The 14048-nt window shown below is 37.6% G+C and overlaps 1 protein-coding gene across 1 annotated transcript in view; it reads left to right on the forward strand.

The window, feature by feature from the left end:
• The window catches only part of UROC1 (urocanate hydratase 1), a 60079-nt gene that overhangs the window by 25870 nt on the left and 20161 nt on the right, over window positions 1-14048 (forward strand). The window contains exons 9-16 of the mRNA XM_001376999.3: window positions 1010-1098; window positions 1741-1803; window positions 3466-3645; window positions 5331-5428; window positions 7216-7288; window positions 8967-9088; window positions 10711-10781; window positions 13524-13622. Of these exons, the coding sequence (XP_001377036.2) occupies window positions 1010-1098; window positions 1741-1803; window positions 3466-3645; window positions 5331-5428; window positions 7216-7288; window positions 8967-9088; window positions 10711-10781; window positions 13524-13622 (795 nt within the window). The remainder of the gene's footprint in view (window positions 1-1009; window positions 1099-1740; window positions 1804-3465; window positions 3646-5330; window positions 5429-7215; window positions 7289-8966; window positions 9089-10710; window positions 10782-13523; window positions 13623-14048) is intronic.

Below are 14048 nucleotides of genomic sequence, written 5' to 3' on the forward strand. Positions count from 1 at the left end.
TACTTACCTTGTTCTAGATGGGTCTGTGGCCCGAATGTGAAATAAATCTCCTTGAATTATCTACTCATGACCTTTAAGTATAATATCAGGGAGTTTGATATTGAGTCTGATCTGTATAGGGCAAAGGGAAATGGAGATTTAAGGCAATTAGCCAAATGCTTTAGGTTTCAAATCCTGGTTCTGAGACAAAAAAAAAATTAAAGTTTCATTCACCAATAAAATTTAGCCTATTTCTTTCTTTCTTTCTTTCTTTCTTTCTTTCTTTCTTTCTTTCTTTCTTTCTTTCTTTCTGGAAATCTCAGATTTTGTGTCCTGTTATTTGCAAGCAAATTGTTTAAGGAAGTTTAGGGAAGAATCTTATTCAGACTTCCACAGACACTTTAGCTACCAAACCATAATAGAAAGAATCCAGCAGGCCTGGATTTGAGGGTAACCTCTCCATCTCTCACCTTGATTGGATATGTGATCTTGAGCCAAGCATTTCTCAATGAGTTTCATTTTCCTCTTTTAAAATGAATTTAAATGAGTGATAGTAGCTTATCTGTAACCTCTTCTGCTGGGAGGATGCTGAAGCTTCTGGATTGCTTGAATTTGGGCATTGCAGTAGAGCTAAAGTAAACATCCAGAACCAAAATGGTGAGCATCTGAGACTAAAGGGCCACCAGGCTGCCTATGGAGGGGCCAACCAGTCTATCATCAAAACCAAGCGATTTAAAGCTTCTATATCAATTAGTATTGGGATTAGGGCTGGATGTGGCCACTGAACTTCTAGACAGGACAAGTTAGGAAGGCCTAGTCTCAAATAAATCAATAAATCAATTAGTGAACAAGTTGATAGACAAACAAATGAATAATGAGTTTAGACAAAATGATTTCTAAGGCCCATTCATTTACCTACACCAACATTCTATGACTAAGTCAAAAGGACATTTTACATTTAAACTTAGAATTCATGGGGGTACCAGGCAGGGCTAACTTAGCAAAAAAAAAAATTGCCAATCTGTCCTAGGTGGATAAAACTGCACTCTTGAAGCGTCACCAACAAGGCTGGCTAATGGAAGTTACGGATAGCCTAGATCACTGCATTAAGAGACTCAGGTAGGACTTACTGTCCTTCACGGTAAAGATGTTGGGTATGAGACAGAGGTGCCCGATGAACAGCTTGGTTGGGACGGCCTGGGTTCAAATCTGTCCTCAGATACTTCCTAGCTATGTAATCCTGGGCAAGTCACTTCACCACAGTTGCCTATCCCTTGCCATTCTTCTGTCTTAGAACTAATACTAAGACAGAAGATAAGGGCTTAAATATATATATATGTATATATAAATATATGTGTGTATAGATAGATAGATAGATAGATAGATAGATAGATGGATAGTGGATAGATAGATAGATAGATAGATAGATAGATAGATGGATGGATAGATGGATAGATAGATAGATGGATGGATAGATGGATAGATAGATAGATGGATGGATTGGTAGACAGACGAATAGACAGACAGCTGGATTGATAGACAAACAACAGACAGATAGATAGATAGATAGATAGATAGATAGATAGATAGATAGATGGATAGATGGATAGATAGATAGATAGATAGATAGATAGATAGATAGGTAGGTAGGTAGATATTGGTGTTGATGTTGATGTTGGTGGGCCAATAGAGGTTGCTGTAAGTGAGAGTAATTGACATGTTTGGAATATGCTACCTAGTTCCATTATGGTTCTATTTTAGGGAAGCAAGAAAGAAGAAAATGCCTCTTAGCCTGGGTTACCATGGGAATGTGGTTGATCTTTGGTAAGTTCAAATTGAATGTAAGAGCCCCTATGAGCCTGGGTTGGCTCAAATGGCCTCTTCTGGAGTAAAGGTGAAATTTGGTTATAGGGTAGAAAAGGGACTGGATTTACTCTTATCAACTGTAGATCATCATTAAGTCATTTTTCCTTTCTGAGTCTCTGTGTTCATCAGTACCATGGGGATAATGATTGTGGTCTCATCTATCTCCTGGCCTTTTTTGTATAGATAAAGAAGAAAGTGGAAATTTCAGGCAACTGGCCAAATAATTTAGGCTTCAAATTCTGGGGCCTAAAAAAAAAAGTGGCATCTTCAAATCTTCCTCATTCAACACTGAGATTTGGCCTGCTTATTAATTTCTTTTTTCCAGGTTCAGATTGTATTTTTTGCTATTTGTGAGGATTAAGTGAGATAATAAATATGGAGGAACTCTGTAATACAGTTTTAAGTATTATAAAAATTTCAGGTGTTATAAAATGGGGATATTACTTCAAGAACAACCAACCCTTTGCTAGGAAGAGCTTTAGGAATCATAAATCACTATATAAATGAGTTTATTATTATGAAAAAGCAGACATTCTGTGTAGCTAAGTGGATAGTTTTCTGAATGTAGATTCAGAAAGATTTGAATCTAAATCCAACCTCAGATACTTATCAGTTGTGTGACCCTGAGCAAATCACTTAACCACTGCCCAACTCCATTTTCTAAAATATAAAATGGAGGTAATAATAGCACCTACTGCCTGGAATGTTGTGAGGTTTAAATAAGATAATACTTATCAGCAGACTTATTTTTAACAAAGTCATTTACTAAGATGGCATAGCAAGGGGACAGCTGGGTGGCTCAGTGGATTGAGAGCCAGGCCCAGAGATGGGAGGTCCTAGGTTCAAATCTGGCCTCAGACACTTCCCAGCTGTGTGACCCTGGGCAAGTCACTTGACCCCCATTGCCTAGCCCTTACCACTCTTCTGCCTTGGAACCAATACACAGTATTGACGCCAAGACAGAAGGTAAGGGTTTAAAAAAAAAAAAAGATGGCATAGCAAGAGCACTTGATACAAAACCCTTTGCCCTATTCTTCCCCAAAACCTAAGGGACATTCTCCTTCAAATAGACACAGCAGCTACAGTAAGAGTGGGCTCTACCCTAGAGTTCAGGGTAATGAGGCATATGTACTTTATACACATTATGGCACAAGGTAACTCCAAACTCCTGGTACTTCATGACTTGGAAGTCTTTTCTTTAAAAAATCTAGATGCAGCTTCTCTTAGGTGCAGCATTTCCAATGGGCAGGGCTTAGTTGGACTCTAACAATCTGCTCCTTTCTTGAGTCCATAGACGAGACTCTTCTCTAACCTAATCTTCATATTGGAAGTCATTCTGGCAATGGGCATAAAGGAGAACAAGGTAAAAGACCATGCATGGCTTAGCACCAATCAGTCCCCACTCTTAGGGATATGTGTCCTATTGTTGTTGGGTCAACCTTATATTATATTGAATTGTTTCTTCATCATCTCATATGTCAAATGTCATATTCCTAGGTGTCTCACAGAGGATCAGTATAATATGATAAAAATAATTAAGAAACCTTTGAAATACTCATAATAAAAGAATAACAAGTTGACTCTATCCTTACTTTTCTCTCTCATCTCTTCATGGGGCAGGGAGAGGCTGGTCTATGAGCTGGACACAACTGGGGAACTGTTAGTAGACCTGGGATCTGACCAGACCTCTTGCCACAACCCTTTCAATGGGGGATATTATCCTGTACAGCTCAGTTTTCAGGAAGCCAATCAGCTCATGGCCACAGACCCAGCCAAGTTTCAGGACCTGGTGAGAGAAAGGTAAAGGGAATTTCTTTTACAGAACCTTTGGATATTTGGTAACTTTCCCCCAAATCCCCTAGTGTGTCATAGAGCCATGTGCAACTTTAAAAACATTCAGTGTCAACATGAAGTGATGCAAGTTTAAGAGGCATGTACAGAAGACTTGTAGGGACACACATTTACTTCCCCAGCTCCCTTTCTGCTAATCACTGATTACTGTTCCTGAAGAGCCAGAGATATACCAATACCAGGGAAATTTGCCCTTGAAAAACTTCAACTGCCAATAATAATACAGTTTTACCCTTTCCAATCCTCAAAAGATTACCTGGAGTAGATTTTTGAATTTATAACAAACCAAACTGCCTAAAGGCATCAAAGTTGACCGGACTAAGTTTATACTTGCAGCTTGTAACCATCCTTCTTGTGTTGAAAATTTATAACGCCAATGCAAAAGCTCCAAGCTAAAGAAGTTTATTGAAAGGAGGTCAAACTCTCAATAAAGTCGGATCCTGATCAAGATCAGAAGTAGAGACTCTGAGCCTTAGGAGATAGCCTTTTTAAATGAAATCTAATGACATCTGTCATAAAAGACAGATTGACTACAAAATCTTTCACATGGACAGATTGTGCAAGTGCTGAAGAAGTCAGAAAATATATTTTTAAAAGTCACTATGGGTGGTAACTTTATGTCTATTATTATTACTGACCTTTTCAGTAAAGGGTCAGGATCTAACGTTTTGTTTTAATTTTTCTCTGACAACAAGGAGTCAGCAATTAGATGGATGAATGTATGACTGACACTTTCACCCCCTGATACATTCGGACCCAAGAACAACCCTCCACTTCCTGTCTTATGATTTTGTAACAGGGTATAGTGGGCTTGTTTGGAACTTTGTGGATTCAAGCTTAAGATCAAAATGCTTGTGAGCAAGATTTGATACCACCTTTAAACTGTATTTTTCTTAGCTAATGTTTATAAATCATATGAAGCAAACCACATTATTTGTGTTATAATCATAAAGGCTAGTACTATTATACTCATAAAAAGGGGGTAGGGGATTTCACACTCACATTCTTCCCCTTTAAATATCTCAACTATTGCAAAATTCTGCAAAGTTAACCCAAAATGCATTTTAACCACAGTGAGAATCACTGCTTTCCTAAGCCATAGTACTCACAGATCTGTTACTGCTGAGTGCTGCTTTCTTAGCCATGGCATTAGCATCTTTTCTGATAACACTGCTAACAGAGAGCTTAGACTAGACTGGCCTCTAAGATCAGCTCCTCTTAAGCCCAAAAGTTCCTCCTCTGCAAAATTAGGAGGCTGGATGAGAGAGCTTCTAGGATTCTCCTTCTAGAGTCTATAATCTAATAACTCCTCACATTCTTTACCTGATTCCAAAAGAGAGCAATATTATACAAGTATCTCATAGTACTGTGATTAGATGCTCTCCTTTACACAGCACACATTCTTCCTTCTACCATGATTACTTGTGTATATTTCTCCCTAGCCTCTTACTCTGCTATCCATTAGACTATACATTCCTGGAAGGCGAGGATGATTTTACTTCAATATTTAGCACAGTCTCGCACATAGTAAAAATAATATATTTTTTGTTGTTGCTCAAAGTCCCTCCCAATTCTGAGATTCTATAATAATTCTAAGGTCCTTTGAGTGTATAATTCTCCTTTTCTTGTTTCAGTTTGAAGAGGCATGTTGCAGCAATTAATAGACTTTCAGAGAAAAGCTTCTTTTTCTGGGACTATGGCAATGCTTTCCTCTTGGAAGCTCAGAGAGCCGGTGAGTATGCCCCAAATGTTTACAAGATAGAACACTTAATTTAAACAGGTCCAGGAGTAGTCTGGAAAGTTCAAATATGATAGATTGCCTATGAGTTATTAAGGGAAAACTTGATGGTTGGAGATTCTCATAATCTCTGATACTGATATTAGGAAGTTCAACTATGACACTTTCCAAACCACCACTTGAAACTCCCTGAAGAGTCAAGAGAAACTAAGAAAATGATCCTTGTTGGCAATTCTAACTTTTTTATGTGTTTTTAAATTTTTTCAAATATCAAATTTATTTTATTTTCTGTTCCAAATTCTTTCCTTCTACTCCCCCCCCACTCATCTATTAAGAAAGTAAGAAAAGCAGAACAAATTTATACATTATCCATGTTACCAAAAAAAGGCAAGAACAAGAAAGATAGGAAAATATGCTTCAATCTACACTTGAGTCCATCAGTTCTCTCTTTGAAGATGGGCAGCATGTTTATTCATGATCCCTTGGAATTTTGGTTGGTCATTGTGTTGATCAGAGTCGCTAAGTCTTTCAAAGTTGACTATTTTTCTAGTCTTTATGTTAACATGAAAATCATAATGTTCTTATGTTTAAGAAGAAAAACAAAATCATTGAATTTTGGGGGGAAAATTGATCATTCAATATCCAAAAGGTACAGACATAATCTTCCCTCATGGTTAACAAGCTCTTTTACTTTTTCAATCCTATGTTATCTCAAAAAGTAGATCTTTTTCTTCTTTTTAAAGTTTTGTTTTTTTCTGTTCCAAGTTCTCTCCCTTCCTATACTCCTCACTCACTCATTGAGAAGGCAAGACATATGATACTCATTATTTAATAATATTTTATATGCTGCATATTATAAAATAGGCAAAACACATTTCCACATTTGCCACATGGGTCTTTTTCTTGATGCAGGAAAGGAAACATTTTAAGCCCAGGGAAGGAGAAAAGGAAGAAATTAATTGTAAATGGAAGAGTAGATTTTTTTATATGATTTATGCTTCTCTCTATTTTACTTTTCTATCTCCAGTGCTTAGCATATCCGTAGAAAGTACTTAACAAGTGCTTTTTCATACATTAAGTCTCTAAAAACAATAGCAACAAAGTCTTTCTTGTAGTTATAGTACTATGTAAATGATAATGAGGTGGGAACCAAGTTGTGCCTTGGACCAGGAATCTGTGGACTCTGAGATATGTGAACAAAAAGGGACAAGAGAAGCTGGAGAGTAGGAGTTCTATGCCTGCCCCCTACTCTCTCTCCTCCCTACTTTTTGGATTCTTTTTTATGCTGTCGTCTCTCCTTAGAATGTAAGCTCTTTGAGGGTAGGTTCTGTCCTTCTTCTTGCATTTCCAGAGGGTAGTCCAGTGCCTGGCACATAATAAGTGCTTAATAAGTGCCTGCTGTCAGTGGATAGAGAGCCAGTCCTGGAGAGGGGATGTCCTGAGTTCAAATTTGACTTCAGATACTTCCTAACTGTGTGGCTGAAGGCAAGTGACTTAACCCCTTTTGCCTAGCCCTTATCCCTCTTTTAGCTGGGAATGGATAGTATCAATTCTAAGACAGAAGGTAAGGATTTTTAAAAATGAATAAACAAATTCTGTCTTGTCTCTGACTGCTGTTTAGGAAGGGGGGAAAGAATGGATGCATTATACACTATACTGGTATATAAAGAGATTAATGCCTCGGGGGAAGATTTTTTTTTTGTCATTGGGGAATTTATCCTATACTTCTTATTCTTGTTTTGACCATTCTGTGTATTGCTGTGTTTGTGATTTGCCTACAGGTGCTGATGTAATGAAAAAGGGAGGTAATAAAACAGAATTCAGATATCCATCCTATGTCCAGCATATAATGGGGTAAGAGAAAATGGGCAGAAGTAGCCTATATCATTTTTAAGTAATACCCAGAAGATCTGTGGGGCAGGCCTTCTGATTTGGGGAGCCAAGTTATAACTATTTCCTAAGAACCCACTATGTACTGCTGAACAGTTAAGTGGGAATGACTATGAAACATTTAGTAATCATTGAAGATAATAAGAGTTCATATAGGGGATTAATGGTTGATAAATCTGCAAAGGAGGATTAGAATGATCCTAAACGACAGGTAAGAAGTTTAGAGCAAGGAGTCATTGGAGATTTTTGAACAAGTGAATTATGTTTCAAAAAGATTAATCTGCCGGCAAACTACAGGAAAGAAGAGACTGGATAGACCTATGTGAAGGCTTTTTCAATAAATATTCCAGGTGCAAGGTCTTATTAGACCTAAATTTGGGTGATGACAATGGAAATGAGGAAAGGGCATATGACAAAGGCATTATACTAATCTAATAATTTAGATTGGCTCTTTCCTTTAACAGATCAAAAAATAGGTCTAGGGAGATCAGATGAACTTTTCTGAGCTCATAAAGCATATTATTAGCATAACCAGAGCCAGAGATCAGCTTTGGAGTACTAGTCCATCATGAAATAAAGGTGTAAAGAGAAAGGGGACCTCAGGTAGACAGAGAAGTTAAAGGAAGCACAAAAAACGAGAATTATTTAGCACATCCATATGTGTGTATACATATATAACATATCTATGCATCTATACATTATGTATATGTGTATATGTGTATACTCACACACACAGCCCCCACCATCAGCCTATTGATAATTGATTCCTGTTCTTTGTTTTAGGGATAAGATATTTTCCCATCTCCCCTCCCACACCATCCTTCAAGGAGAGGGAGATGAGAAATGATAATGATGAGAATATGAATTACAGACTCTTGCATTTCTATACCTCTTAATATCTTTCAATATATGTGTATATACTCTCTGATTTCATCTTCACATCAGCCAAAAATTATTCCTAATATTCCCAATATTGTTTTTAGAGGAAGGAACTACAGCTTAGAGAATTTATGACTCCATTGCAGACCTGGGAGTCAATTATCCCTCCTCCCAATCCCAGTTGCTCTTTCCTCTACTGGGCGCTGCCTCTAAAGACTAGTAAATGCATCTTTCAGAGAGATTTTTAAATTTTCCTGCCTCAGGTACTCTTGGACTTAGAACTATTGGGCCATAAGATTCAGAGCTGGAAGGAACTTTAGAGATTACCTTATCTAACCTTCTCATTTTATGGATAAGAACACTGAAATGTAGAGAGGGGAAGGAATTTGCCCATAGTCATATAGGTAGAAAGTAGAGAGTGGAGACTCAAAAATCAAGAGTCCAAATTCAGCATCTTTTGTTTTTTTCTCCATTTCAAAATTCTGCCTTGTTTCCCTGGGACTGTACATTCAGCTACTATGCTACATTATAGCCCATGCTTCTTGTGTGGGTTTTGTTTTGTTTTTGCTATTTTTCTGAGTACAAACATTTTTGAGAATTTTGAAATAACCACCCAGAGCCCTTTCTGCTCAGATTAATTTGTTGGAGATGCTTTGGATTCTTGGTGCTTTAGCTAATGAAAGGAAAGCACTGCCAGAGGCCAGGACAAATAAGGCAGGAACTTGAAGTATGCCTCCCAACTGAAGCATTTTATATTTTCCAGGGACATTTTTTCTCTGGGCTTTGGACCTTTCCGATGGGTTTGTACATCCGGGGACCCCCAGGATTTGGTGACCACAGACCAACTGGCTACATCAGTTCTGGAGGAGGCAATCAAGCGTGGAGGTAATACTGCCACTGTTGGAGGGTCCACTATGAGCACATACATACATTCATACAACTGGTGGGCTGCTAATCTATCAAAGGCACTCTAGAGTCTGATTATTATGTCATAGAAAGGAATAATGAACTCTCAGGATCTCAGAAGAGACCTTAAAAGACAGGATGTTGGAAATGGAAGGGGCCCAAGAACAAAGAACCTCATTGTTGAGAGGAGTCTCAAGAAAATAAAATGTTAGAGATGGAAGGGTAACTTGGAGTTAGAATAGAATAAATAGAATAGAATAAATATAAAATAAAAACAAGGTAATTGAGGGGGATCCTACAAGCAGTTGAGGTGATTAGGATTTTCTCTTAGAGCCTAGATTATTAAAGCTAGAAGGAACACAAGAACATAGAATGTCAGAGCTGGGAGCAACCCTTGAACATCTATGCATTGGAGGTAGGGGTCCTTAAAGATCATCAAACCCATGAGGAAAGTGAGGCTGGAGGAGTGTGGTCTACATAATAAGTCTCTTGGCCATAATTTCCCCATTTGCAAAATGGGAAGACCTCCCCCTGTTCACCATGTCTCCCTTGAAATCTTGTGAGATCAAACCAGCTCTCAAGTCTCTTCCAATCCTGACTTTCTTCGCTTCTACTAACTCCCTGTCCATCTTCTGGTTGTGCAACAAACTCCTCTGGGAAGTGAGAGTTCTCCTTCTCAATGAAGTGGAGATTAAGAGAGAGGGAGCAACATTTATTAAATACCTACTAAGAGTTTTATAAATGATTTCTCTTGACCCTTTGTAGGGATTGTAAAGGGAGACCTTTGGAATTCTATAGTTGCTGATGGACTGTAGAATTCCAAAGGTCTCAATCCCTACACCTTACAACAAGGACTTTGGAAGCAAGACGAGGCATAAATAACACAAGCATCATTCATTGGGTTTGGGTTAGGAATACAGAACAGACAGATTCTGAGCCCAGGACATTCCTAATGAGCAAATGAAATGTAGAAGGGACAATGAAGATAGAGAGAAGCAGGAATAAGCAGTTTCTTAGATCATATGGAGCTAGGGAACTTTAAAAAATAATAACTAACATTTATAAAGCCCCTTTTTTAAGATTTGAAAAGTTCTCTATATATGTTATTTTGACATTTTTTATAAAAACCTTTATCTTCCAAACTTGAGTCAATACCACTTAATGATTCCATGGTGGAAGAGCAGTAAGGGCTAGACAATGTAGGTTAAGTGACTTGTCCAGGGTCACCCAGCTAGGAAGTATCTGAAGTCAAATTTGAACCCAGGACCTCCCATCTCTAGGCTTGGCTCTCAATCCACTGAGCCACCCAACTGCCTCCTATATATATTATTTTATTTGACCTTCACAACAACTTTGGAAGGTAGGTGCTATTATTAATCCTATTTTTCAAATGAGGAAACTGAGGCAAACAGAAGTTAAGTGATTTACCTCGAGTTATACAGCTAATGTTTGAGGCAGAATTTGCACTCCAATCTTCCTTATTCCAAAGCCAACCCTTTATCCCCAAAACTTTTTAGCTGTCCTATTAGAATAAATAAATAAGTACAAAATAGTACTCAGTATTCTTCATGATGTTCCTTTTTCCTCTTTTTTTGTTGTAGTGAAGGATTCTGTGAAGCAACAATATGCAGATAATATCCGCTGGATTCAGGAAGCTGGGAAACACAAGCTAGTAAGTGGATTGTAGGAAAAAAAAATGATTATTTTAAGGGCTGCAAACATGGTCCGTCAGATATATTACACTGAACTCACAGAATCCCAGAAATGCAATAGGAAGTGACTTCAGAAGCTACTAGTGCAACCTTTGGGCAGCTGAGAATGTCCTCTTCCTCTCTGACAAGTGTCCATCTAGCCTTTGAAGGCCTCGAGTAGGGGCTGGAAGGAGTCCACTACATCCTATTCTGGGTCGCAGTTACAGGCTGTTCCTGATGTCTTGTGATGCTCATCAATCATCCTCTCCCTGTTTCTGCAAAATAGGGGTTGCATCTCTTAAGGAGGGTTAGAGAGCTGGCAGATCCCAAAAACATTATTTGATTCTAAGCAAAGAAACCAAAGACCTTAAGGGCACAGGTGGTGTTTTCATCTCTATCCCTGGCCCAAGCTCATTATGTCTTTATTTTAAAGCATGATCCAGAAATTCGGGTTCTATTCTCAGCAGCATCTTCTCAACCAACTACTCACTCCCCAGATTTGCCTTTCTCTTCCAAATCTCCCAGTGATGAAAACACCTATCTGAAGGGGAAGTCATGATTGTCAAGGATATGCCACCTCTTTTTTGACATGGTAACCAGATAGGTGAAAGGCATCATGACATTGTGGAGGGGGCTAGCCCTAGACCTGTCTCTAGCACATCCTGACTTGCTGACGATGGAGAAATGACTCAACCTCTTGGTGCCCCCAGGAAACTCTAAAATTATATGTGATAGACAAGTTGCTGGTTGGCATCAGTGAGCTTTGACCCAAGAGAGAGTCTTGACCCAAAGAATTACTTCTACCAATGAAACCAAGGGTTCAAATCCTACCCTTCCTCAGGCAAAAATAAACCTACCAATCCAACAAACAAACAAAGCAGCCTGGTATTGCAGGGTATGTTGTAGATACAGTTTACTTAGATTTAAATTATTTCTAAATAATTTAATTCTATTTTTAATTTTAATTTTAATTAATTTAATCTAAATTGAATTCCTCCACAATCTTGTTTATTTTATTTTTTGCACTTAAATGCACTTGCATTAAAAATGATCATGAAAAGGGATTCAATAGGATTCACCAGATTGCCAAAGGAGTCCAAAGCACACACACAGACACAAAACTAAGCACCTTTAACAGGAATATCGTTGGCACAGTGAATAGATCCCTGAGTCTAGAGTCAGGAAGACCTGAATTCCGATCCAGCATCAATCTGGATTTTACCAGCTGTGTGACCCTGATTTTTTATTTTTTTTATAATAAAATATATATAAAATATAGTTAATATATTATTATATATTATATTATATATTATATATAATATATTAATATAATATAATAATAAATATATAATATATAACATGTAAAATATAATAAAATTTATTTTATTTATACATATTATATATATAAATATAATATTTATAAATATTATCATATTTAATCTGTCTACCTCTCTTTTCTTCTTCTACGAATGAAGATAATAATAACATCCACCTCCCAGGTTTGCTATGAGGATCAAATGAGTTAATTTTTTTAAGTACTCAGCACAGGTTCTTAGGGTGAGCTTTCAAACAAACAAATGACTCCTGGATATTGGAAAGCAAGACCTGAGGGGGAAAGATTTGAAGATAACATCATGGCTGGCTTGAAATATATGAAAGGGGGTCCTATAAAAGTGCAATTTGGCTTATAAGTCTACTGAGTTACAATAATAAATGTAAGAAGCAATGAGTAGCAGTTAATAGAGAAGCAGAATTACGCTGGCTAGGAGGAAAAAAATAAATTTTCCACTGATCAGAGTCATCTAAAAGTAGAACAATTAGTTCAGGGAGGTAGTGAGTTCCTTCTCAATGAGAGGTCTTCAAGAGATAGCTGGGTGATCACTTTGTTGGGTAATGTTATAGAAGGGATTGCTAGTCAGATATGGGACAAAATGGACCAAGGTCCTTCCATCTCTGAGATTTTGTGAATTCCAAATGGATCTACCATTATAGGAAAATAAGCCATTGTAGGGTATCATTTAAATTTAACAATGCAAAATTCTTAGCTCTAAAAAATGCAGTATCATAAATATGTTCCCTACCCACCCCACCCCACCCCCAAAAAAGAGTGACATTTTTAGTGAATTTGAAAGATATTTACACAAGGATTAGAATAGTGATCAGACAAGTGATTTCACCAATATTGAGAACTTCTAGAAAAGCAAGCTCTCTCCTCCAATGCAGGTAAGCAATTTTTCTGCAATCTATATAGTCTTAAAGTTGCCTAGAACACCAAGAGGTTAAATGATTTGCCTGAGGTTATACAATCATTATGTGTCAGTGGTGGGACTTGAACTTGGGGCTTCTTGGTTCTCTCTAAACACTATGTCATGGTGCCTCTCATAAAAGAGAAGCGCAGAGAAAGATAATTAACATGTCAAGATACTGTCCATAAGGAGCTGAATGGATGTATCAGATGATGGCCATGTCATAATTTTCCAATTTATAAAAAGAGGAGAAGCAACATTTATGTCCACTTTCACCATCACTATATACTATCCCCACCTTGGGATCTCAGGAGTAGGAATGGAATTGTACCTACCAAGGTGCTTTGACCTTCTTGGAGAAAAGCTCTTTGTTTTGCAGCATTGAGGGACTATGAGTGGATTTCAGTTTTCTGTCTGACCCCACTAAGGAGGAACCAAGCCATTGATCCTCACTGACTTATGCTTCCTATCCTTTAGGTGGTAGGCTCCCAAGCACGGATTCTGTACTCCGATCAGAAGGGTCGTATAGCCATCGCTGTGGCTATTAATCAAGGCATTGCTCAAGGAATAATCAAGGTGAGCTGGAGTCTACCCCCTATGGGTGGTGCTAAGGAGCTAACCAAAATCTAACCTGTGATACATGGCCCCCAAGACTTGCTGCTTGAATCAAACATCCACAACTTATTTTATTTTATTTTTCATTCTAAACTGAAATCCCCCACCCCAAAAAGGGCATTCCCAAACACAAGGCAGTACACAAAAACAAGATTCTATTTAAAACTGAATCTTGATTTAACACAATTTGCTTTTTTTAAAAAATATACTAAATTCTACAAAAATATACTAAATTCTTATTTTCAAAAGTATCTTGCTTGGCTAAGCTTCCTTCTGAAGGAAACTTCTGTTCTCTTCTGTGTATTTCAAAATTGTTTCCATGGCCTTTTTTGAGAAGCCAGCATCCCCAATTAACTAGGAGAAAGAAAAGAAAAATCTTATAATGAA

The sequence above is a fragment of the Monodelphis domestica genome, chromosome 7, assembly GCF_027887165.1.
Source record: "Monodelphis domestica isolate mMonDom1 chromosome 7, mMonDom1.pri, whole genome shotgun sequence".
NCBI lineage: Eukaryota > Metazoa > Chordata > Mammalia > Didelphimorphia > Didelphidae > Monodelphis > Monodelphis domestica.